This window comes from Mastigoproctus giganteus, chromosome 6, assembly GCF_048544385.1.
Source record: "Mastigoproctus giganteus isolate SK-2022 chromosome 6, ASM4854438v1, whole genome shotgun sequence".
Lineage (NCBI taxonomy): Eukaryota > Metazoa > Arthropoda > Arachnida > Uropygi > Thelyphonidae > Mastigoproctus > Mastigoproctus giganteus.
In genome coordinates, this window is record NC_143580.1 from 153,756,790 (window position 1) to 153,784,680 (window position 27,891).

Consider the following 27,891-nt stretch of genomic DNA (forward strand, 5'->3'; position numbering starts at 1 on the left):
TCCAATTTCAGCAAATCCATAATTTGACACTGGTGTCTTCCTTCTTTCTGTTATAGCAGCACAACCTAAAAACATAGTAGGATTCAAGTTGAGATATGTATGAACAAGATAAATCATGAATCACTGAAATATAATTATGGGAAGTACCTTAAATAAATACTTATTGAATGCCTCTTGTATGTTGTTTTTTAAGTTCACAATCGTGGAATTTTCTTATTGAATGCACTTTCACCAGAAAGTTTGGGTAAAAATGAAAACTCACATTTTTGAGTAGTTTTTTTGTCTGATACAGAACTTATCCAAACAAAAAAAAAAAATTATTCCCAATAAATTTATAGATTTTTAAAAGTCTAGCGGGGTAATTTCATTATTGATGTGGCGTAAAATATTACAAGAATTGTTTCCTTCTAAAATTTAATTTTATTACTTGTTATTCCTTGATTCAAAGGTCAAATCACACTTGTACAGTTAGGTGGAAGTCACAAGCTACAAAAACTTTAACCAACATACAAGTAGGTGAACTAGCACCATGTTTGCACAGCTAGTGTATAATGTTTAAATAAGACAGAAAGAGATGAGTTTCCATCTTATTTAAGACAGAAATATTCCAAGTTTCTCTCTTCATTTTATCATCAAACTGCTTAATATTTGTAAAAGAATAAGAGAAGTTTACTTTAATATGATACATAGAACACTTCCATATGATACTGTCCAGAAATTAAAACAAATATTTTTTTTTTATATAAAAACCCCAAACACGAAAGGTAATCTACACCTGCAATATATAACATTACAGTAAAAAATAAATCGAAAACAATTTAAAAAAAAAAATTGAACGCAATTAAAAATCTATATATAAAGAATATTTTGGAAAATAGTGCTTTTTTATGTGTACACCTTTTGTTTTCTGCAAGGTGGGGCTAACTGCTATTGTGTCATTCTACAACAAAGTGATCAATTTTTTCAAAAGTTTCTTCAGCATTTAGCAATGTTGTTAATAGAAAAGAGAAAGATCGTATCAGAAAAGCTGAGAAGAAAAGAAAAGATATGGAGAGATATGAAGCAGCACTTAGAAATCCAGGTATCGAAGAAAACAAAGTGATTATAATAGGTTAAAGGCTTCACAATTAAGAAACGAAAAGAGCAAAAAAAAAAAAAAAAAATGAATCGCAAATTGTTGATAAAAAAAAAGAAAAAAAAATGATAAAGTGATAAAAGAGGAAAATGATCAAATAAAGATTCCTGAAAATATTCAGTTCAGGAAATTTAATTCATGACATTTTTGGAAGTATGAAAGACCCCTTTGGAAGAAAAGTTTCAATTTATCTGCAGCAAATAATATTGTTCACTGAATGAAAAAATTTTATCCAAAATTAAGATTACAGGAGAATTGAAAATAGTTTATTCATCATACCAGATTATGCCAGATAGTTGTAATGCTGAAGAATACAACTTTGTAACACCTGAAACACTTTATTCTCTGGAGCCTTCAGGTTTACCTCTGCATAAATTACTATTAAAAGTAAACGTAATTGTTATGGTTTTAGAAACTTAGATATAAAAATTGACTGTGTAGTGGAAATAAGTAAGAAATGTTTGGTTTCTGAATATGTCACAGAGCTGGATCGAAAGCATGCATTCCACAGATTCATATGTATTTAAAAGAAGGGGAATATAACTCCATTTTTCAATGAACACAGTTTCCTGTGAAATTGGCTTTTAATATGACAATAAACAAAAGTCAAGGTCAAACATTATCTAAGGTTTGTTTTGACTTAACATTACCATGTTTTCGCATGGACAATTGTAGGTTGCATTAAGTAGAGTGAAGGTAGCTGAAATCTTTGTATTACCAGAAAACAAATAATTAAAAACAAAAAAAAAAAAAAAAAAAAATGGACAAGAAATGTTTATAATCAAATATATAAATTAATCAAATATATAATATTTGAATTGTAATTGTAATTTGTTTTTAGATAATATAATACAATTTTTTTACATCTTTTGTTTATTTCTCCCCCACTAAAAAAAATTGAAATCTAAAAACATATAATTCAGGTTTGTGTGAGACAAGTTAGAGGGGGATGCTTTTTACTTAACAAGTCCTTCTGACTTGTTAAGTAAGAATTTAATGTAAATTTTGCAAAAAAAATTCCTTCCTTAGAAAAATCGTTTTGCAAAATTTACGTTAAATTCTTTTGGTTAATTTTTTATTGTAATGTTATATTTGTTTGAATTTCTCTTATTCTTTTACAAATATTGAGCATCACAGCTCTGTTTATACTATCAAACTGCTTAATATACTATTTGAATTGGAAGCTGTCATTCAGGCAGTTCTTTTTTTCCCGTATCAACAAAATCGAAAATATTAACATTATTGCAATAAATAAATATGGAATTTCCAGCCACACATGTAGCTATACAATACCACTGTAGGATTGTATATCAAAAAAATTATTATATTAGGGTTACCCGTAATTGCGTGTGTTCTATGATCGATTTGCTTATTTTGCTGGACGAAAAATACCCAGCTCTGGGAGGAAAACCCTTGCTATCTATGCCTGAGACTGACTATCTGAGCCACAGAGTGAAAAGAAAGCCCACTAAAGTTCCTTGCATCATCGACTGAATTCGAACCCAGGTCTTTTCCACATGGTGTGGGAGGACAGTGATGATACCACTGTGCTACCCTCACAGACTGCAGTATTGTATAGCTACGCTTACTACTCTGCATTCATTCGTTCAAGCAGATGAGAGCATCTCACTGACTACATAACATAAAGCAGTTACCATGCTGATGTTACAAAGAGTGGTTGTGTTGCTCTTGATTTTCTCTGTCTTGTCTTATTTCAAATTTATCCTGCTTTTTAATACTTTACAGTACGCCAAAAATGAAGTAATACTATGGAGAGTGATGTTAATAAAAAGAAACACGGAAGAGGAATAACATTGGAAACAAAACTTGAGATCAGAAGCAAACATGATCCCGTTATTTTTCATCATCGGTCGAAGAATAAACATTCTTTAATATCTGTATGATGTAAATAATTTTTATTTTTATAATTTGCTTGATATTAAAGGCTATGTTTTAATTTCTTTGGATAAATAAATCATTGTTTTGTTGACCATTATTTAACGTTCCTATGGTCAAATTTCATTTTTGGAACGTATACGTTTTATTTTTTTTTCTCCCCCCATTTCTGTGGAAAACCAATTCCCGCTTCGCGAGCGCATTAGGCAATAGTGCGTAATGAACTCGTAAAGTCAAGGACTACCTGTATTGTGATAGTGTATTTTTAATGATCCATTTTAAAAATACCCTTGGTTAGCCGTATTTCCAGTAATGTTTTTTTCACCAAGAAAATTGGTTAAACATTGGTTAAATTTGTTAATTACTTTGTTTTTTACCACTTGACTTTGTTCGCTTTCATCTAAATTATAAATATCTTTAGACTGATATCCAGAACTGATGCTGTTTCCATTCATCAATAGTTGTCAAATTGAATTGGTCACTTTCATCACAACCAAAAATAACGTTATTCACTGGAATCTTTGAATTTCATAGACTGGCGTTGTCGACATATTCCATGGGTTCGAAAATAAATGGAAGTGGTATGCTGTTGTTCAGACTTCCTCTAACAGATGGTGGTACAGAGGCTGACAGGTTGCAACAACCAGTTTCTTTAGTAGCATTAATGTTGTTTCTTGTCAGATTTTACTTTAAACTGAGAAAATCTGCAACAGAAACTTATGAAATGTTAAGTTGTATCAGTGTGTTTGGGTGTATAAGTGGTCAAAAACAGATGTGCATTTTTGCAATGAACCCAGAAGTGGGCATCCATCAACTTCTTGAAATGAGAACAGAGTTTGCAAAAGTTTGGGAAATTGTGACAAAAGATCATATCATTTGATCCTCAGAATGATGGCTGATGAATTGGGTATGAATATGGAGATGATTCATCAAATTCTGCATGAAGATTTAGGGAAAAGGAAGGTCCGTACAAAATGTGTAGCTCAGAGATGAGAAGAAGCAACAAAGACTTCATTCAGACTTGTCACTGGAGATGAGTATTGGGTGTTTCAGTATGACCCAATGACAAAGCATCATTTGAAGTCCATGCAGTGGACTTCAAAATCAACACCAAGGCCAAAAAAGTTTTGTTTACAAAAATCGAGGATCAGTCCTATGCTGACCATGTTTTTCAACAAACAAGGAGTGAATTACAAGGAATTTGTACTTGAAGGTGGGAAAGAAAGTCAGTACTGCATTCTACATACAAGTGCTTCAAAGACTAGTAAAGCACATTTACTAGGTGAAGCTGCAATTTTGGGAGAAAGGCCCCTGGTTCTTTTTTATATGGCACTGCTCCTTTCACACTTTTAAAGATACAAAGGATACTAGGAAAGTTTTGCAATACAGCTTTGTTTATTTAATTTTTTCAAAGTAATTTCCTCTACATTCAATACACCTCTCCATCCTCCGAAACCAATCTTTAAACCAGTTCTGCCAAGTTTCACTAGGGAGTAAAGCACACTCGTTGTCCCAAGCCCGTAGAAGGTCCTCATCACTGGAAAACCGCCTCCCTTTTAGCTTCATTTTCACATGCGGGAACAGTGCAAAGTCGCAGGGAGCAAGGTCTGGACTGTAGGGAGGGTGCGTGAGAAGTTTCAGTCCTGTCGTGGTCAAATATTCAGTGCAGGCTTTGGCGCGGTCAGCTGGAGCATTATCGTGATGGAGGTACCAGGTGTCCATTCTTGACTTTGGCCGCAGGTTCTTCATAGATCCAATGACTTTAGGCAGGCATTGTTCAGTATACCACTTAGCTGTGACTGTCTTCTGCGTGTCCAAAACGACACGTTCCACAATTCCACTCGATTTGAAAAATACAGCTATCATTTTCTTCTTTACAGATCGGGATTTTCTGACAATTACGGGTGTGTCGTCATCATCAAAGACCCAAACTTTGTTTTGAGCCTTGGTCGGCAGATCGTAATAGTACAGCCAAGTCTCGTCACCTGTCACGATGTTGTTCACATACCGAGATTGTCCCTTATCAAACTTTTTTAACATCTCCCGGCACCAAGTCACACGTCGTGTCATCTGCTCTTCAGTCAGTTGATGCGGCACCCAGAGAGAACAAAGTTTCTTCACGTGCAAATGATCTTGCAGAATCGAACGAATTGCTGGTGCATTTAGGCCCAAAGTATCCTCTATCTGTTGGTAGGTCACTCGCCTGTTTTAGTCAAGCATTTTCCTCACAGCAGTAACGTTTTCCTCCGTAACTGATGTTCGTGGCCTTCCCGGCCTCTCAGAATCCTCCAGAGTGAAATTTCCCCTTTGGAATTCTCTATACCGCCTGAATATCGTTGTACGATGTGGACAATCATCATCTAGTGCAAGAGTCATTTCTTCTAAGCATTGGTCTATGGTTAAACCACGCACGAAATTATACTGCAAAACTGTCCTTATCTCATTTAATGAAAAGCATAACTGCCAAACTGCACATCATCTCTTTGGATGCCCTCATCTCTTATAAATTCAAGAAATCAGCAGGAAAACTGTTTGACACTTTATTGCATTCAGGTGACAAAAGGCAAGTACAAAATGTAAATGTGTTATTTTAATCTGGTATTTAACTCCAATAGTTTAAGTAAAAAAATGGATTGAAAAACATCGGTTTTGTTTCAGTTGCAACCAAACATTCTGAATAGTTCCATTGTCATCATGTTTAATGATATATCACAGCATACAAGAAAACCTTACAATAATATCATGGAATATTAGAAAATGGAATTTCATTTTCTCCTATAAGCTTAAACATGAGCTACACGAGAGATTAAAACAATGTAAAAAAGACATGTGATTAATGAAATAGGTACACAGTTATTTGGCTATCACCTAATTACAACTTGAACTGAGTTTAGCAATAAAGGAAAATGTTAGATGAGAGAATGCAACTTTTGAGTCAGCAAAGACAATAGTTTCACTGGTGGATATGATATCTGCAGTCTTAAAAAAAATTATATTGAGAGCTAAACTTTGACATTTAAATACAGGAGAAAATAGCAATGAATGAATCTGATATAAATTCACGTATAGATCTAAATTCATTAATTCTCTATAAGTGATTTCTAAAAAATGCTATGTTATATAGTTTTATTAATTGTTATAATTAAACTGGTACTTTTTTTCATATTTTGTTTACTCTAGGACAATATCATAAATTGCTGTAATATAAAGATTAATTCTATTACAGAGTTATTTCATCGAAAAGAACAAATATATAAATCATGCATAAGTTATAGTAGTGTGATTTTTAACCACTTCCATGGAAGTTTGTGATTTGCATGTCTGGACAGTTATTGAATTTATCTGATTCAGAAATTTTTCTTTCAGATATTGGAAATAGAGGAAAAACCACTTCATATACCTTCAGGAGAAATGCATCACAGCAAGTTGGACAGCAGTGAGCCTCCACCACCTGGCCAAGAAATTCTGCAATAGTTGGTTCATATGTTTTGTAATTATCAAATAACAAAAATTTAAGTGTTATCTCCCCCCCCCCCACCTGAAAAGCTAATGTTGCATACAGAGAAGACAATGATGTTTATATATTTATTTAAAAGAAATATGTACATAATATACTTTGTACAAGACATGCTGTTTAAAAAAATAAGTGAAATGCTGACTTGAAGTATTGACTAGCCAAATTTGAAAATAAAAGTACCAAATTGTACAGAAAAAAAGAAATAATATATAATGTTTACATTAAATTTCATATATAAAAAGTACAAAAGTGCCAAAAACTAAAGAATAATATTTCTATTATAAATATATATATATATATATATGAAAATCATACATAAATTACAATCAGGATCACAAGGCCATAAAGAAAACAAAAATGGAAGAACATATCCCATTCAGTCCCCCCCCCACAGGTGTAATAGTGATGAAGCTGTTACTTTTGAACTCTTCTTTAATTATTTATTTGAGCAAAATGATTTCTGGATTATTACATAACAGGCTATTACTGCATCTCCCTCTGTAGCAACCATTCCCGGAATTTTTGTAGTTGCGCTGTAGCTGACTGCGATTCTTCCTGTAATCTTTGGTTATCTTCTCTCAGCTGTTGTACTAACTGTTCCAAAGCTGCTTTCTGATGCTGTTCCTGAAAATTAAAGATTCTCTCTTATATCTATTTATGTTTACAAATTACCAATAGTATTTTTTTTTTTTTCACAAATCATATCAGTTTTGACTGTGATTTCATATTTTTGTACGATCTTTGTGAATTGAACAAAAGGTTCTTGGTTAATCAATCAACATTACTAATCCACAGCATTTAGAGAATGTGTGAAAAAATTTATACCATCATCATCATCATGTTGAAAGTGGTTTCAACCTTAAGACACTTTTTTTTCTTTTTTTTTTTTCTTCCCCCCCCCCCTCTCTATCCACTGCCTGAAAAGAACAAGTGTTCTTTTGCAAGCTGAGCTTTGGAAAATTTCCAAAATCTATGTTCCTTGAAAAATGACAAACAAGGAAATTGGATTTTTATAAAAGTGTGGAATGAAAATCATTAATTCCCACAGATAGCACATCCACAGAACCTGGTAGATATAACTAAATTTCAGGTTTCTTTGCCTTTTTTTTTTAATAATATAAAGTTATAAAAATACATACTTGGCTAAGAACACTTATAGTGTGAAACAGTAAGTACTTATGCTCCTAGTAGTCAAAAAGGATGAAACATATGCAAAGTGTCAGCAATTAATAATAATAATAAAAAAGCACTTATTTTTCATTAACAATTCATTTCAATGATATTTTCAAAAAATCAGAGGTGGAATCTTAACTTTGAAAATAATTTCTTCCTGAGCCATTACTATGGCTCAGGAAGAAAAACTCAGCTAATTATCATAGTGCCTATTGAAGATGAAACTAAATTTCATTTAACACTGTTTCTTGTTGGTTAGCTGCCATAATATATGATGAATGTAGAAGGATAACGAAAAGCTACTAGCCGTAATGCTGCTAAAGAATGAGTAATACTTTTTAGTGTGGCTATTTTGGATGAATTCTATATAATAAGATTTAATAAGTGTATCAAAAGTTTGGAATCATAGTATATGACAATTTTCATTAGGTTTTTTTTTTTTTTTTTATTACTTAGCTATACAATGTAAGATTTCACAGCAAAAAATATTGAAATAATTAAGACAGAGCAGATATATTGATGTTTCATCAAAATATCCTGCATGAGATTTTATCACTGCTTTACACTGATGTAGCATTCTGGCGATTAATTTTATAATATTGTTTTGACAAACATTATTCCAAGCAATTTGCAAGGTTCCCCCTAAATTTTGTAAAGATGGGCAGTCTTCATGGGCTTGATGGTCTCCTAAAGCATATATTCGGTTTAAGTCGGGTGATAAAGTGGCCACACCATAATCTGCAATACCCTCCCATCCCCAGTTACTGTGCTTTGGGTCATTGTCTTGTAATATATTTATTCCACAAAATCAAAGTCCAGACAATATATCATATTATGTTCAAGAACGTTTTTATAGCCTTCTTGAAATTCCATCAATTCTGACGATGTCACCTTTGTCACCTCTGAGCAGCAGCCTGGAAAACTGGTGCAGGAGATTTCAGAGACTGCTGGAAGTCATTGTAAATACATGGGCAGTGATAGGGTAGCTAAGAATAGGAACAGGTGCATGTATACTTGCAAACTATATTGCATGTACACCAATACTAGGAATTTGGTAAATAAATTTGATGTGTTGGTCAAAACATCAAAGGCAGATATTGTTGGGATATCAGAGATGTGGTGTCACACATATAAGGAATGCAGAACTGGAATTTCAGGAGTACAATGTGTACATATTAGTTAAGAAACACAAAATCCAAGGAAGTACATCCAGTCAACATGGCTGGAAAGTGCAGAGTCAAATCAGTTTAATGTGACATAAGCACTGGGAAAGTAAAATTGAGAGGAGTGTGTTATAGGCCTAATGACTCTGATAAGTATAATAAACAACTGTACAGAGAAAGAGTGGGCCAGTAAATCAGAGTGTCTTATAATGGCAGATTTTAATTTCCCAGATATTGACTGTAATTTGTCGGTTGGTAACTCACACACTAGAAAGGCTTTTGTGGATTTATTGGATGATTGTTTTCTACAGAAGCATGTTCGGGAAGCAGCCAGAGGGAGTAATACTCTTGATCTGATTATCAGTAGTGATTCTTCATGCATTAAGAATCTGCAGATAAAGGAACCACTGGTGGCAGTGATCACAGTGTGCTGAATTGGGATTAACTCAACGAGGTAAGGGTTTTCACTTTCATAAAAGTGACTACAGTGATCTGAAACAGTATTTAAATTCTATACGGTGGGACCAACTGATGCTGTTACCAACAGCAAATTCAAAATGGGAAGCATTTAAAGATCTTGGAAGCTACTAGGTTTTTATACCAACTAATAAATATTGTTCAAGGTTTAGGCCTAAATGGATGTCAGATGAACTAATTAGACATGTGACAGAGAAGGAAATTGCATGGGATACATAAATTAACAGGTGACCACGAGGCCTATGATAGATACAAGCTGAACTGTAACCAAGTCACAAAGGAGGGTAGGTAGGCAAATTACAAGAAATCTTTGGCATAGGATGCAAAGAAAAACAGCAACGCATTCTTTACTTATGTAAACTCCAGAAGGAAGGGAATGATCCTGCTCAGATGGCTAGCAAACTAAATGAGTATTTTGCATCTACATTCACACATGAGGAGAATGCCAGAGAGGTTAATTAAACTCTGGCAGTGAGCTATATGATTTTGTAATAATTGAGAACAAAGTGGAGGAGACATTGTTGAAGATAAACATAAGAAAGGCACCCAGGGTGGATGGGATCTATCCAGTTAAATTAAAGGAAGCAGAAAGTGAAATAAGCAAACCCTTAGACATAATTATGAGAGCTTCCTTGGACTCAGGGGAGGTACCCATGGACTGGAGATGGTCAATTTGACCCCATTCACAAAGGAGGATAAAAGGGCAACACAAGTAATTACAGACTTGTCAGTTTAAGTTTGTTAAGGGGAAGTCTTATCTGACTTTGATTGGATACTATGATGTGGTCACAAAGGAACTAGATTCAAAGAATAATTTTGATATCATATATTTGTACCTTAGAAAGGCTTTTGATACTATCACGTAGTGGTAGAAGAGAGAGAGTGGTAATCAATGGATTAATGTTATTAGTTGAGTCCTCCAGGGTTCAGTGTTGGGGGGGGTCCATTGTTGTTTTCTGTAATTTATTAATCATGGTATATCAGGCTTAATGTCCAAGTTTGCAGGTGATATGAAGGTCGGCAGCATTGTTAATGACACTAATGACAGTATGTTGCTGCAACAGGATCTAGAAAAGTTGAGCAGATGGGCTGAGATGTGGCAACTGAAGTTTAACAATGACAAATGTAAAGTCCTGAATATGTGAAGTAGTACCCCCTGAGTAATGTATCAACTGTATGGTACTGCACTAACAGTAATGAAGAATGAAAAGGACCTGGGGGACCTTGTGTAGGAAGATGTGAAGTTTTTTGAGCAGTGCAGATGGTCTGCAAGAGTAGCTCATGGTGTCTTGTCAATGATATACAGGGATAATGAGGTGATTATCCCCTTGTATAAGGGACACACACCTTGAGTACTGTATACAGGTCTGGAGGCCTCATTTTAAGAAAGATGTACAGAGAAGGGCAAAAAGATTAGTGAATGGAACAAAGGGTTACTTTTGTGAAGAAAGACTTAAATTTTGCAAATTACAGTGTCTGGAGACTAGGCACCTGCGAGATGATCAGATTGAGGTGTATAAAGCCTTGAATGGTTTGAGCAGGCTCAATGCTGATGGGATTCTTCCTCTTGCCTGAGAGGGCATAAATTAAAATTGTGAAAAAACAGTTGTAGGATAGATGTGTGGAAGTTTGCCCTTAGCCTGCAGGTGGTTGATTGCTGGAACAAACTTCCATCTGTCATAGAAGTTGATAGCTTAAATAGATTCAAGGCAGAACTAGACAAACATTTTGAGCAAGTGGATGGGTGAAATGAGAAGGGTGTTTTTTTTTTTTTTTTTTATAGCTGATGCTATATAAGATTGCTTTATTTCTTGCATCATGTGCTAAAGCTAAAACTCCTGAAAAGCAGTCACAAATCAAGATAGAACTTGGCTGTGACTTTAGACACAAAACCAATGTGGCACCATTTTTTCTTCAGTTGATCATCTCACAAATGCTTTGATGCACAGTACATTTTTTTCACTCATCAACTGTGCACTATTGATGGCTCCTAGCCTAAGCCAACCATTATATTAGGTTTTAATAACAGTTTTCGGATCGCTTCTCAATCATGAAGTCCTACTTATTTAAGACTCAGTTTAACAGTGGATGTAGACAGGAGTTTCTCTGTTCCTATTAAACTCATCTTGGATTTCAGTTGCAATGGAGCAGCAATGCGTAGCACACGCTTCTTGATTAACCGGGGTTCGAGCCCGTGACCACCAAATACGGAGGATGCGGAAAGGTCAGGGAATGACCACTGCATATCCCCGGAGCAATATGGCCTTAGCTGCTAATGCTCCTAAAAACCAAATAACAACAACAGGTGCAATGAATCATCAATTACATTTACAAATGAGCGCTATGGTCTCATTTAGTGCTTCTATTGTTACATGTGGTCATTCTGATTCTGGTTTGTCCTTTAAACTGCCAAAACTTTCTTTACAGCATTATAATAACACTTCTTTTTTCAACACTCACTTCCTTAGTTCTTGTCATGTTTATAACAAAAATTACACCAAACACTCTTTCTAAATGATGGGTGTTCAGTTTTATAAGTTACATCCCTTATTCCTCAATTTATATTATTGAAAACCACTCTAGTATCATCTACAATGTTCTACTACATTCAGGAGTTTTCTACACCTTTGTTAAATATTAAAGTTTTTTGATTTTTATACATAGTAAACAAGTTGGTCCTACTTCAATAAAAACAAAATATGATTGCTCATTCAAGATGTTACAAATTAATCCATTTGTGGATTTGTGTGTTTAATCCATGGTCCAAAGGAAATGTATTTAAATCATATGATACTGGTTTAAGTCAACCTTTATGCCACTGTCAACCATCAAAACTGTGTTGGGGTTTTAAAAATACATGATAAAAAGGACTTATATTTAGTGTGCAAGAAGCTGGGGCTACCCTATCAAAAACTGTTTAATTGTATCATTGCCCAACGCTTCCAGAATTTAAGCAATCAGAAAAGAGACTTATAAAGTTTTCAGTAGGAATAAAGCTGAACTGCAAATTATTTTTCAGTTAGCATATATCTTCTGCCATTTGGTTTTTTTTTTTTTTTTTTTGAAAATGTTGTTTCAGCCAAAAATCAAAAATAATGACCTCACTGGTTCTTGAGTCAACATGACCAAACTGAAGTGGATTAAAAACAGTCATGATCGTATAACATGTGTTTACACTACACGAATATTATGATCGTATAACACGTGTTTACACTACACGAATTCGATTATACATGATTCATAAATAGGGGAACGATATCTTATATAACACAAACCGAATTCACTTATGCACAATTCGCCTTTGTGTTTACAAGAAATGGCAGTCGAACGCTGAATCACCCCAACTGAACGCAACACGACAGGAATGAAGAGGAGATTCTGAAAATGTATTTGTTTTTTATATCAGTGAAGGGGAAACACATTTCACCATAATAACATAAAAAGCAACAATTCCAGCTATCAGTATAATTGCAAATGCAATAAGATCGAGTTTACTATCAGTTTATAACAGATTCCACTCGCAAGAAACTGGAAATTGTTTTTATTCTTTTATGGTAGTAACCCCTAGAAATGTGCTTTGTAAAATGTGAGGTGTTAATAGTGTATCTCTGCCTTTACGGTGTTGTTTATTCAGTTGCTACACACGTGCAGATTTGTTTATGTGTATCAAGCGTGCCTCCTTGTTTTGTAATTGTGCTTTATTCCCTAAAAATTAGTAAAATACTTAAAAGGTGTGAAAAGGAAGCGTCCTGGTGAAGACACTGCAGATTCAGAGAAAAACAAAAGCAATATCGATAAACAGAGACGGACTGGATCAAAAATCTTACCTGGGAAAATTTATAGTGGCCTCATACTATGGTTTATGGCCAAAATCACACCGGCTTCCGGCCCACCGAGATTTCCCCTTATGTCCAGTCCGCTTCTGTCGATAGAGAAAAAATATGAAATTGTGAAACGCTTTGAGCGAAATGAAAGACCATGTGATATTGCACGTGCTACAGACCTAAATGAGGCAACGTCGAGAATTACAAAGAATGCAGAGAAAATAAAAACAACTTTCATAACAGGAACAACTCAAAGTGTAATTAAAATCCATTAGATTAAGACACAAAGAATTGGAAGAGATGGAATGGCTGTCATCTGTTTGGATAGAAAATCAAACAAAAAAGTTTGCTTACGATAGAAGCAAAAGCATTAGCAATATTTTATTGCGTAATAAAATACTTACTTATTTTATTATGATTATTTATTGTGTTTGGTAATGTTTTGGTTACAAATGTGTGTTCAATCTTGGGTGGTCGGCATCTAACCCTATTTTTCCCATAGGGCCTGTGGTTTGTATTGCACGATTTTGCATTGCACGAGGGTTTCTAGGAACACAACTATCGTGCTATACGAGGATTGATTGTACGGTAATCTGATGAATTCCAGTTCATATAATTTTTTGTACTTTCTCAACAGGAAATGTTCTTCGTGGCACAGATTGGACCTACTGATATGTCTGAAATTATGCCAGCTAAATTTTAAGAATTTTTTTTTTAAATATATCAAGGATGGATTTAATATTCAAAGTGATAGACTACAACAAAATTAGATAAATCCATCCAGTATTTTAATGGATCTAAGACAAACTTGCCATTGTCTCAAATGAAATGAAGTTTTTGATCAGTGGGCACATAAAGAGTCACACAAAGAGGTATGAAGTGCTGAATTTGGAACATAACCAAAGTCTGTGACAACATTGAATAAAGCACTTAAAATGGAAATTCACTGGTCACACATCAAGAACTGAAGAGCTGAACCAAACAAATTTTGGAATGGATACCAACTGATTATAAACACCCAAGAAAAAGACAGACAATGATGGGGATTGATGAAATTATGAAATTTACTGGTGTACAAGGGTAACAGAAACACAAGACCACAGTTGTTGTAAACATGTGGAGGAGGCCTTCATCTTGCAGTGGATCAACAATGGCCAAAGACAATGAACACTAAATAACAAGACTTTTTAAGTTGTTTGTTATATAAATATGATCTGTAACTATTAGTCTGAAGATATTGCAGCAGCACAATATTTAAAAATAGAATACATGATATATAGTTAAAGCTTTATTTCAGTGGTTTTCATGACAAACTTAGAAAAATAATATCAGGCAGAATAATCTGCCTGATATTATTCCCCCCCCCCCCCCCCCCCAATCTGTTTCTCACAATTTGTTTTAGAGTGGCTGTTGCAAGCTAATGTGGGATTACCAAAGCTGAAACTGAAGAACTGCTTTGGAATTAGTTTTCAAATGTAGTGAAAATAAATACCAATGTACAGGCAGAAATTGATGATGATGATGATGATTGCAAAAAGACAAATTTCAAGGAGCACCAGATTTTGAATGGAAGAAAGTAGCTTTAAACCAGATATTTCCACTGTTCTGCTAGTGTGTGTATCACTAATGTCAAGTGAAAGATTGCTTTTACTCAACAGTGGCATATAAAGTTGATCGAATTGGTATCAAAAATATTACAAACAGAATCAGAAATGCATGTACCTTTTTCTTGCAGCACTGATGCTAATGGGAAGTGTATTGAAAAACTCTGACTGAAAGACTACTGGCCAAGAGATCCTTACATAATTATGCTTTTTTTCAGGGTAACATTTTTTTCAAGATCAATTCTTGTTGTATCTTCATTTAATTTACTTTTGAAACAATAATAATAAACAAGCAGAGTCAAACAAAGTCATCAACTTTTTTCTGGAAACTTGTCAAAAAAAATTTTCAAATCTGAAAATGATGTACTGCAAATTAGTTAAATTTGTGAAATCCAAAACCTTGGTATTTATAAAACAATTTTTCTGGGAACATGCAAGATGAGTCACATAGCGTGCTCCCTCACTGAATAAAAGAAAGAATCCACAACCTTGTCAGAATAAATGCCTATTAAAAAGTCAGTTACACTTCTGGTTTAGTCTGCTGAAGGAAGAAGTGAGAAAGATTTAAAAACTGTTCATATAATAAATCTGCATTTAATATTATTCAACATTAACTAGGAATAGTATGTACATACTGTATCTCAGTATGTAGATGTAAGGTACATTGGATTTAAGAGCTATGTTCTGATTTTAAAACAGCAAAACATTTAAAATAAATAAGCACATTGCTTTATTCAAATCAGAAAAGAGGAACACAGACTTTCTGCTCAAGTGAGGATAATAGTTGAATTATCAGCTTACTTTGCCTGTTCAAGATTGCTTTCATCAGAAGTTTGAAATTCAGAAATTCCTTTTCATCAGTTCGTCTTGTTTAAACATTTCATGAACTCAGTCGGTGCCACTCGCTAATTATCACTTATTCTGTTTTTTTTTCATAATTTTTAACCTCTTCTTTAAATAGACTTGTGACACTGTTCTACTAGTCTAATTTACTTTATTTTTTTTTATTATTATTATTATTATTATTTCTTTTTTTATGAAAACCCCAAACACTAGAGGTATTAGAACATATAGTACTTAGTATTGTGCTTGGATTGGAGGTTAAGAACACTGAGAGAAGATATTTGTTGACATTAGACTTTAACTTCTGTACACTGTAATTTTCAGGAAATGCGTATGAAGGAAGGTTGTTCCAGAAAACGGCAGTTGAATGAATAAACGAGGAAGATGAAAAGTTGGTTCTGCGAATTTGAAGTTGGACAGTAAACAGATGTTGGCTGGGGACAGCACATGTTCAGACTGTTTTGAAAGAGAGACAGCAGGAGTTATAGAAGCCAATTCAGAAGAGCAGTGCCCGTGGAAGTATCAGTAGGGCATGCAGCAGAAATAGCGTCAATGAGATAGCGAGTGGAGTGACTTACAGATGAGTCATTAATTAACCTAACTGCTCTTCTGAATGGAATCTAGAAGCCTGAGAGAGGTTTTGGGGGACCACCCCAGATGTAGCAACAATATTCCATGGTAGGGGTGAATTGCGATTGGTACAGGGTGAAAAGCTATTTGGAAGAAAAGTAACGCCGAGAGCAAAAGAGATAACCAACTTTTTTTAGATGCAGAGGAAGCAATATATGTAATGTGCTTGTGCCAAGAGAGATTAGAAGTCAGGGTAATTCCCAAAAGAGATATATCATTTTGCCTAGAAATCGTAGTATCACCAAACAGCCATTGGAGCAGAAGAATCCTTTTTGTGAGATATAAGACAAGACTGAGTTTTAGAAGGATTGGAATCAATTAAGTTGTCTTTGCCCCACTGGAGAATTACCTGGAGATCAGCATTTGAGGAATTGATAGCGGATATTCGAGAAGTTGAAGCTGATTGAGCAGGGCAAGGTTTCTCAAAATAGAAAGTGGAATGCAATGTGCTCTCATCGGCAAAACTAGGGATAGGATTTCCAGTCAATGGAAGAAGGTCATTAATATACAAAAGGAAAAGAGTGGGAGAAACTTGGGGGGGGACCCCAACATTAGTGGAGAAGTTAGAAGACAGAGAGCCATCTACCCTCAGTGAGCAATCAGAAAGAAAAGTGGATAACCATCTGCTTAAGTTTCAAATTAAGTAGATGCATTTTATTCACAGTATTCATTATTCTCCATTTTTAACAATTCTTATCAAACAAGTTAAAAGAAAAGTAGTAGCACCATCCATACAGTGCATCATTATAATAAGTCAAGGGTGGTCACTGTGTCCTTCCATCTTATAAATCCACGTGTGGTGTTATCTTTGGCACACACATAGAGGGCGCTGACTCCCTTTAAAAATTACAGCTGTGAATTACAGGCTCCGAAAAAGCGATGTTTGCCTTTTTATTTACCTAACTGTTATTTTATATTGTACTTTATACATAGTCTTATAGTTATAGTTACGCTAGTTATTTTTTTTTTAATTCAGATAGAGTTTTTGTAGATTACTACTTAATATACGTAAAACCGTTATTTCATTCGAATTTTGGAGCCATTGTTTTTGTACAGTGTAGTAGGGAATTCAAATTTTTAATTGTGGTAACTAGGTAGCTCTAACGTATAATTATATAGCATAAAACACATCACTGCATTTAGGATTCTATTAGATAGCATAGTATTGATAATTATTTAATTAAATTTATTGATCTTATTAATTTAAAATATCATGCCCCAAACTAAAGCAGCAGAGCAACGGGCACAAAGTGGCAGGAGTGCTGTGACTCGGGGGAGAACTGAGGGGGGGTGATTATCCAATGCCTTACAGCCTAAAAAAATGTGCAACTTGTGAAATGTTTGCCGAACTCTCTGGAACAGAACATGATCTAGCCAAGGAGAATGACTTTGTGTGTGCTAGGTGCAGAGAGTGTCTAGAAATTAGGCATCAACTCAGCATTCTACTGGGCATCTATGAGAGCTTGAGGTGTACGGTAGATGCCCTCGAAGAAATTAATGAGGGGCCCGTAAAGCTCTCATCTCAACTCAACGCCAGAGCTCACTCCTGGGCATCAGGCAACACAGCGGCAATCTCCAAGACAGAATGCGCTGGTCCTAAAGAAACTAGTTATTGTTGGTATTGTCAGGGAGACGGGGAATATATTGTCTAAAAAGGATAGATAGAACAGGACCAGGGGCAAAAGTTGATAACGTTGTAAAGCATATCATCTTTTAAGGGCACAAAAGGTGATATTGTCGTACACGTTGGCACCAATGACATTAAGAGTAGTAGGTCTCAATGTTGCAAAAAAAGTCATGAATTAGGGTTAAATTTGAAAGTGTCTGCAATTCTGCCCAGACACGATAGCAGGGAGTATAGGATGAGAGCCTTGCCAATCAATTCGATCCTGGAGGGAATGTGCAAGGCTCAAGGGGTAGTAAATCAGAATGTCTTAGTAAATCAGAATGTCTTGTGGGTTGTTCACTCACACACTAGTAAGACTTTTATGGATTTATTGGATGATTGTTTTCTGCAGCAGCATGTTCGAGAGGCAACCAGAGAGGGTAATACTCTAGATCTAGTTATCAGCAGTGATTATTCGCGTATTTAGAATTTGCAGATAAAGGAACCACTAGGTGGCAGTGATGTGAGATTTACTTAACGATATAATTACCATCAGGGGGTAAAGGAAAGGGTTTTTGCTTCTGTAAAGGTGAGTACAGTGGGATCAACTGACGATGTTGCCAACAGTAAATTCTAAGTGGGAAGCATTCAAGGAATTAATCGTGGAAGCTACTAAAAGTTTCATACCTATTAAGAAATACTGTTCAAGATTTGGGCCTAAATAGTTATCAAATGAACTAACGAAACTTGTGACAGAGAAGAAAAATGCATGGGATGCATATAAATTATCAAGCGACTCAGAAGCCTATGGCAGATGAAAGCTAGTCTGTAATCAGGTCAGGCAGGCGAAGGCAGATTACGAGAAATCTTTGGCAAAGGATGCTAAGGATTTCTTTACTTATATAAACTCTAAAAGGGGATGAATCTGATTGGTCCACTTGATATCGATGTTGATGATCCTGCTCAGATAGCAAACAAACTGAATGAGTATTTTGCATTCACACATTCACACATGAGAAGTTATTAAGGATTGAAAATGCCAGAAGGTTATCAAATTGTAGCAGGGTGCTTAATGATTTTGTTATAACTGAGAGCAAAGTGGAGGAGAAATTGTTGAAGTTAAACATAAGGCACCTAGGGTGGATGGGATCTATCCAGTTATATTAAAGGAGGCAGCAAAGCAACTAAGCCATAATTATGAGAGAGCATCCTTGGACTCAGGGGAGGTCCCCACAGACTGGAGATGTGCAAATGTATCCCCAATTCACAAAGGGGGATCGAAGGGTGACACAAGTAATTACAGACCAGTTAGTTTAACTTCTGTTCTGGGTAAAATAATGGAGTCACTGGTTAAAGATGCATTACAGGATCATCTAGACAATACTGCAGCAATAATTCAGACACAGCATGGGTTTGTTAAGAGAAAGTCTTGTGTGACAATTTTGATAGGATATTAGGATGTGGTTACAAAGGAACTGGATGCAAAAAGTAATTTTGATATCATATATTTGGATTTGAGGGAAGCTTTTGACACTGTTGCTCATGGAAGGCTATTGTACAAATTGGAGCAGAATGGTATTAAGGGTAAGTTGCTACAATGGATAAAAGGATAGTTGAGTGGAAGAAGCCAGAGGGTGGTAATCAATAGGTGCTGTTCTTCGTGGACTAATGTCCCACAGGGTTCGGTGTTGGGTCCACTGTGGTTTTGTATATTTATCAATGATATTGATGAAGGTATATCAGGCTCAAAGTTTGAAGATGATACAAAGGGTGGCAGGGTTGTTAATGACAGTAATGGTAATGTGCTACTGCAACAGGATCTACAAAATTTGGGAAGATTGGCTGAGAAGTGGTAACTGAACTTTAACATTCACAAATGCAAAGTAGAAGTAATCCCAGAAAAATGTACCAACTGTGTGGTACTACACTTAAGGTGGTAGAAAATGAAAAAGACCTAGGTGTAATTGTGCAGTCAGATATGAAGTTTTCTGAGCAATGCAGACAGGCTGCCAGGGCAGGTGATGATATATAGGAATTTTGCTAGCAAGGAAAAGGATGTGATTTTCCCTCTGTATAAGGCCTCTGTATATTGATTGCTCCACTTGATATTGATGTTGATGATCCTGCACAGATAGCAAACAAACTGAATGAGTATTCTGCATCTACATTCACACATGAGGAGTTATTAAGGATTGAAAATGCCAGAAGGTTATCAAATTCTAGCGGGGTGCTTAATGATTTTGTTATAACTGAGAGCAAAATGGAGGAGAAACTGCGTACTCAAGGCCACACCTTGAGTACTGCGTACACTTTGGAGGCCACATTTTAGGAAGGATGTAGATTTGCTTGAGCGTGTACAGAGAAGGGCAACAAGATAGGTGAGGGGAATGAAGGGATCCTCTTACCAAGAAAGGCTTAAGTTCTCCAAATTGCAGTGGCTGGAGACTAGGCACCTGCACGGTGATCTGATTGAGGTGTATAAGGCCTTGAATGGGTTGAGCACACTGAATTCTGATGGGATCCTTCCACTTGTTCAGATTATGAACCTAAGGGGTCATAAATTCAAATTAAGAAAAGACAGATGTAAAATAGATGTGCGGAAATTTGAATTTAGCCAGCGGGTGGTTAATTGCTGGAACAAATTTACATCTGTCATAGAAATTGATAGGTTAAATAAATTTAAGGAGGAACTGGACAGGCATTTGGATGGAATGGTGTGGGTTTTTTTGGCTGATGCTGCATAAGCTCATACACTTGCTTTCTTGCATCACATGCTGCCACTACTACTACTACCAATTACAAAAAAACAGTTGGCAAACCATAAGATGGAACCTTGTTTAGAAGACCTTTATGCCAACATGATCAAAAGCCTTTGAGATGTCAAGAGCAACTGCTTGTGTTTCACTGAACTTTTCCATTGAATTTGTCCAAAATGTGTAACATAAGCCAGAATGTCACCAGTGGATTGACACTGATGGAATCCATACTGGCAATCGTTGATCAGACGGAGTTTCTAGGTAGTTTAAGAGTTGGTGATTAATTGATTTCTCCATTACTTTAGTAAGAAAAAAAGCAATGGTACGATAATTGGATGGGAGGGATTTGTCACCCTTTTTAGGAATTGGCTGGATATGAGCAAATTTCCAAACAGAAGAAAAAACACCTTTGGAATAAGAAAGAGAAATAAGGCAGTTCAGGAGCACAGGTTTTGAGAACAAGTGGAGAAATACCATCAGGACCTGGAGCTTTCTGAGCATCAAGTTTCATCAAAATCCTAATGACATCCTTTTAATGGAAGACCACAGGAGGCATTGAATGGTGCGTGTTGGGAATGGTGGGAGGTGTTTTTAACAAGATAATTAATACTTGAGTTGGAAGAAAAATGGGATGCTAGCAAGTCAGCTTTATTTTTGGCTGAAGTGACAACAGAACTATCCGATTTTGACAGAGGTGGGAGCAGAGGTGGACAAAAGTTGCTGTAAAAGGTTTGGGAAGAGACCAGAATGCCGGCGGCCATTAGGGCAAGAAGCAAGTTTTCTACTCTTAGCCTGTTCAAACTCTAGTTTGGACTGATTAATAACTGCTTTACAATTGTTGCGAGCTTTGGTGTAGGCAGAAAATGAAACTGAAGAATTAGAAACAAGCCAATTACGATATGCAACATTCTTCTCTTGAAGAGCCTTAGCACATTTATTGGAAAACCAAGGTTTAGATAACGGACAAGATTTTAAGGAGTGTGGAATAAAGGATTCCATTCCTACAAGAATAATTTCACTGACACGATCTGAGCAAATGTTGGCATCAGAAGTTTTGAAACAGTAATCTGACCAAGGAAAAGAAGAAAAGAAATCTCGCAAGTCATCCAATTTTTCATTCTTGTAATGCCAAACAACACGAGGTTGGGAATAGCCATGAGAACAAAGGCTCCACTGGAGAAGACACAATCACCACGTTGTGATCTGAGGTGCATAAAGGACCACTCACTTCAACTTTGTACTTAGAAGAGTTTTTTGTGAGAAAAGGTTCAATTATGTTGGCTGTATCGTAGGATTGTCTGCTATTCTGGTAGGTAAATGAACAATCTGTGCAAGGTGATTAGTAATTGCAAAAGCCTCAGCATTTCAACCAACTCGAGTTGTGAACATTAAAATCACCAAAGAAAATTACCTCACTGTTAGGAAAGTTGGACTGGAGAAAGTTAAGTTGCAAAAAGAGGAAGTCAAAGAGCTCCAAGTGATTAGTGGAGTTGAGAGAACGGTAGAGATAACAGATGAATTTGACAGGACGAGGTGGAAAGATTTTAAGCCAGAGGAGATTCCAAATTACCAAGTCTGTGACAGGGAATATCGGAATGGACATATGCACATGTACTACCTTAGAGGCAAAAGGAATCACACAGCGAATAATTTGAGCAACTGAGATGAGCAGTAATTGAATCAACCGATAACTGAGATTCTGGTAGAAAAGGTACATGGGGTTTGGCAGACTGCAAATGGAACTGGACATCGGTCAGATTAGAACTGAGACCAGGCAAGTGTTTGGGAGGTTTTGATCTTTTCGCATATAAGCTTACTCTATTAGTTTGATAAATCATGGTGTATTCAATGAGCGGGGGGGGGGGGGGGGGGCAAGCTGTATGAAGTAATGAAATTTTTGGATATGGCTTAAACATGGTAAGAATATACCCGTATCCTTGACATAACGTGACCTCAAGTCACTATCTGGCAGAGTGCGGTATTAAGTTTGTACACCCTAGGGGGCAAGCTGTATGAAGTAATGAAATTTTTGGATATGGCTTAAACATGGTAAGAATATACCCGTATCCTTGACATAACGTGACCTCAAGTCACTATCTGGCAGAGTGCGGTATTAAGTTTGTACACCCTGCTGATCCAGAAGCCTCCAAGAGAGTTACCAATAGGTTCGGTCTAGTATACTAACTAGCGTCCAGCCTGTGAACACCGTTTTAGTGTTGTACCCTCGAAATAAGGAAGATTGGATCTTACCATTATGTCCATCATAATTTCAAAAGTCGTCAGTCATACTGCATGATGGAAGCTATGGACGTTTATTATGAAATTCTCCAGTTAGCTCTTGATTTCTTCTGGTCTGTAATGTGGTAGGTTTGGTCTTGGCACTAGAAATGAGCGGGGTGAAAGTTTAATTGAATTTTGTATCTAAACAGTCTTGTCATATGTAACACCTGCTTTCAGCAGCACCCAAGAAGGCGCTAAACATGGAAATCTCCTGATCAAACTGAAGCTGAAAAAGATCATGAATATGGTTTCTCTAGAAGATTGGATGTAGAAAATATTCCAAACATTTATATGTTTAAAACAGGCAATCGTTTTCAAACTCTATTAGAACTAGATGACAATATGCTGCCTGAGGAAATGTGGGAAATTACAAAAAACATTATTAAGGATTCAGCAAATAGACACATTAGAGAAAGGTTAAAGATCAGGAAGCCTTGGATTACAGAAGACACTTTTAAACTTATTGAACAGAGAAGAAGTGCAAAAGCCCAGGGTGTACAAGGAAACAAAAGAGTATCAGCAATTAAGCAAAGTCATCAAGTGCTGTCTAAGCCAGACAAACAGGATTGTATCAATCGATCAATCGAAAGTGTAAAGAAATCTAATACCACAACAAACAAAACAACACTAAAAAGATGTATGATGTAATTAAGTCCTTAAGACAAAAGTTCCGACCAAAACTTAATGTAATTAAGGACTCCAAAGGGGAAATTTTAGCAGAGGAGAACACAATCAAAGGAAGGTGGAAACAATACTGTGAGCAGCTCTTCCGAGCACCTGCTGGCACTAATGATCTGCCAGCCCTTTTTCAAGAGTGTGACCAGTACCACTGCAGGAAGAAGCCATCAGAGAACTAGCGTGTGGCAAGTCATCTAGAATTGATTAAAACTACAGGTGTGAAGGGCACTGAGTTTTTTCATAAAATGATTGTAAAAATTTGGGAAATGGGATGGGGGCCATCAGATTGGAAGAAATCAATTTTATCCCCTTACTGTACCAAAAGAGATCTGAAAATTTGCTCAAATTACAGGACCATTAGCCTAATTTCTCATGCTAGCAAGATTCTTCTTAAAATAATATTATTATTAGCCATAGGTGCAAGGAGGCCTGAAGCTATACCACACCAACAAAAAAAAAAAAAAATTCCCCGATTTATCCCTGAGAGAGAAGTAGAAAGGAATCACCAAGAAAGAGAAGAATGGTGATATCCAGCTCAGGACCCTGGGTGTGCCAAGATGTGATACTCACCAGATGTGATCCCTGAGGTAATTGAACAGAATCTCCAGAAAACTTGAAGAAGAAATGCCAGGAGAGCAAGCAGGTTTCAGAAGGGGTTGAGGAACCACAGACTACGACTGATTATTGAAAAATGCAAAGAATTCAATGTTCCAGTCATTTTGTGTTTTATAGATTATGTAAAAGCATTTGATTGTGTTCAACATGGGAAATGATGACTATTATGGGTTTCCCAATCCACACAATTCAGCTGATAAAGCTACTGTACCTGGAACAGGAAGGAACTGAACATGGGAATCATGGACTTTTTCACAATAGGTAACGGCGTCAGGCAGGGCTGTATTTTGTCACCTCACTTTTTTAATCTTTATGCCAAAGATATCATGCGTGAAGCTTTGGAGACTGGCATCAAAATTCGAGGACTGAAGATAAACAACCGTCATTATGCAAATTATACTGTGCTAATTTGTAATTCTAAGGATCATCTTAAAGAAACTCTTGAGGAGAGTATATGAAGCAAGTAAGAAAAATGGATTGTTTCTGAATGTGTGTAAAACAAATTATGGTGATTGGTGACAATCTCAATTCCAGTAAAATGAAGATTAAGTTGATGAATTTGATCACTTAGGGTCAAGAATAAATAAAAATAGTGACTGAAAAGATCTGACAGGAAGAAAATTGAGGCATTTAAAATGTGGTGTTACAGAAACATACTGCATATTTCTTACTTGGATCGAAGAACAAATGTGCAGGTAATTGAATAAAATTGGCAGGCCTAAAATTATTCTTCATAGCATCAAAAACTCAAGATTTTCGGTCATATAGTAAGAAGAGAAAACTTTCTGTAGAAGAATATAATGGAAGGAAAAATTGAGGGGAAGAGGTGCAAAGGAATACCCCTGCTACTAGGTGGAAGGGATCAGTGAACTTCTGGGCATGACACTTTGCAATGCTGCTCATATAGCACATGATCAATGCAGTTGGAGGAGGAAGGCCGGGGTTCAAGCCCGTGACCACCAAATACGGATGATGCGGAAAAGTCAGAGAATGACCACCACACATCCCTGGAGCAATATGGCCCTAGTTGCTAATGCTCCAAATAATGAACAAACAACAGCAGTTGGAGGAATTTGTTGGTGGCCACAACAGCTCCTCTGGGAGCCATGTGACTGGAAGAAGAAACATGACATGCAAAAGTATATGTACATTTAATACAAAATCTAAATCTATTTCTGAATTTATTTCTATGCACTGCATGTTTATCTTTGTGTTATTGTCGGAAATGTCTGATTACAACATGTTTGTTTCTTGAAATTGAAAAATCACATCTACCTACAGTACACACGAGTGAAACCTACTACTACTTTTAGATTTTACAATATGTGGAAAATCTTGTATAAGTCTCCTGAAATTTTATACGTTGTATTTCTTTTGCATCTTAATGAAAGATATTGTTCAGTAGCTCCACACTGCACAAGCACGATGAAATTGAAATGTTTGCATATGGCAGAGAAGAATGGGGCTATTATTTGAATGTTTTTTTTTAAGAAATGGATAGTAGCAAAAAAAAGACAGATTTTCCATCATAAAACTAGAGAGTTGACAACTAAGAATATAACCTATCTTATCTATTATAAAACACTGATTTCACCAGCAAAATTATGTGAGTAATTTGCATAACCAAGTGTCCGATTCTGAACTGAGCTAAAGTTATTCGAGTTTTAAAAAGTGGCTATGGAATTTTTAGATGTATGCAGTATAAATAAGTATTTATACTTATTTATACTTTTAGATGTATGCAGTATAAATAAGATGTATTTTAGATGTATGCAGTATAAATAAGTATTTTACTAGGGTGCATGCCTGCTTATTCTCCCCTCCACCCCCACATACATCATTCAAAACTCCAAACCATAGATCCCAAACTGTTTGGTTTTTAGATGCCTATCAACAAGTAATGCAAATTTTGGCTACTTTTTTTATTCAGTTAATATCATGAAGTTTTGTTTATTGCTAGTATAGATATAAACATACTAAAGCCAAGTTTCTGTCTACTATTACATTGTGAAATTATGTATGAACAGTCAAACAGATGCCCTTTTCAGCCAAGAAGAAAACTCAGCCATCCAAATTAATGAAAAATTGAGGAAAGCACATAATATAGTAAGATACTATAATATCACAAGATACTATTATTATTGCAATGCTCTTAACCAGATTCCACTTTTAAAGGAAAATCACTGACACTTTTACTCCAAAGAGCTGTAGACTGCGTCTGGAGTATGCATTGAAAAAGGCACTAAGATTTTGGATGCAATTCAGAAGACTGAACAATAACCATATATGCAATGAAGCAAGCATTAGGTGTTAAAATAAAAGTATTTTAACCATTTTATACACATTTTTGGGTGGACTACCAATCCACCATGACTGGCATTTGATAAATTTGGAGCGTTACAAAATAATATGGTGATTTTTAATTCTTATATAGTAGTAGATGATAACTAGCTGGCTCTCATCAATGTGTGGTTACAAAGGAACTGGACGCAAAAAATAATTTTGATATCATATATTTGGATTTCAGGAAAGCTTTTGACACTGTTGCGCATGGAAGACTATTGTACAAATTGGAGCAGAATGGTATTAAGGGTAAGTTGCTACAATGGATAAAAGGATGGTTGAATGGGAGAAGACAGAGGGTGGTAATTAATGGGTGCTGCTCTTCGTGGACTAATGTTATTAGTGGAGTCTCTCGGTGTTGGGTCCACTGTTGTTTTGTATATTTATCAATGATATTGATGAAGCTATATCAGGCTTAGTGTCGAAGTTTGCAGATGATACAAACGTTGGCAGGGCTGTTAATGACAGTAATGGCAGTGTGCTACTGCAACAGGATCTAGATAATTTGGGCAAATGGGCTAAGAAGTGGCAACTGAAGTTTAACCTTGACAAATGCAAAGTACTGCATATGGGTAGAAGTAACCCCAGGGAAACATACCATCTGTGTGGTACCAACTTAAGGTGGTAAAAAATGAAAAAGACCTGGGAGTAATTGTGCAGTCAGATATGAAGTTTTCTGAGCAGGGAAAAGGAGGTGATTGTCCCCCTGTATAAGGCAATGGTCAGGCCAGGCCTTGAGTACTGCATACAGGTCTGGAGGCCTCATTTTAGGAAGGATGTAGATTTGCTTCAGCATGTACAGAGAAGGGCAACAAGATTGATGAGGGAATGAAGGGATCCTCTTACCAAGAGAGAGAGGCTTAAGTTCTGCAAACTGCAGTGGCTGGATACTAGGCACCTGTGCGGTGATCTGATTGAGTTGTACAAGGCCTTGAATGGATTGAGCACGCTGAATTCTGATGTGATCCTTCCACTTGTTCAGATTACGAACCTAAGGGGGCATAAATTCAAATTAAGAATAGATGTGTGTAAATTTGCCTTTAGCCAGTGGGTGGTTAATTGCTGGAACAAACTTCCATCTGTGGTTGTGGAAGTTGATAAGTTAAATACATTTAAGGAGGAACTGGACAGGCATTTGGAGGGAATGGTGTGTTTTTTGTTTTTTTTTTTCTGGCTGATGCTGCATAAGCTCATACACTTGCATCGCATGCCACTACTATTACTAATAAAGAGAGCCACCTACTTTAGTCTCCATAGAACAAAGCTGCAACATCACCTTCCCCCATCTCTTCTGTCATGCAGTATGAATGATGTCTTTTCAGGTTATAATGGCAAGATCCAATCTTCCTTA

General features: G+C 36.0%; 2 protein-coding genes across 9 annotated transcripts in view; one reads left to right on the plus strand and one right to left on the minus strand.

Annotated features, from left to right (window-relative positions):
- The window catches only part of Sym (symplekin scaffold protein), a 662,620-nt gene extending 655,414 nt beyond the window's left edge, over positions 1-7,206 (plus strand). The window contains exon 32 of the mRNA XM_090376545.1: positions 6,398-7,206. Within this exon, the coding sequence (XP_090232671.1) occupies positions 6,398-6,505 (108 nt within the window). The 3' untranslated portion in view covers positions 6,506-7,206. The remainder of the gene's footprint in view (positions 1-6,397) is intronic.
- LOC150084664 (signal-induced proliferation-associated 1-like protein 2) overlaps positions 6,885-27,891 on the minus strand; it is a 585,655-nt gene continuing 564,648 nt past the window's right edge. For all 8 annotated transcript variants that reach the window (XM_090376537.1, XM_090376543.1, XM_090376536.1 and 5 more), the window contains one exon: positions 6,885-7,172. In XM_090376537.1, the coding sequence (XP_090232663.1) occupies positions 7,032-7,172 (141 nt within the window). In that variant the 3' untranslated portion in view covers positions 6,885-7,031. The remainder of the gene's footprint in view (positions 7,173-27,891) is intronic.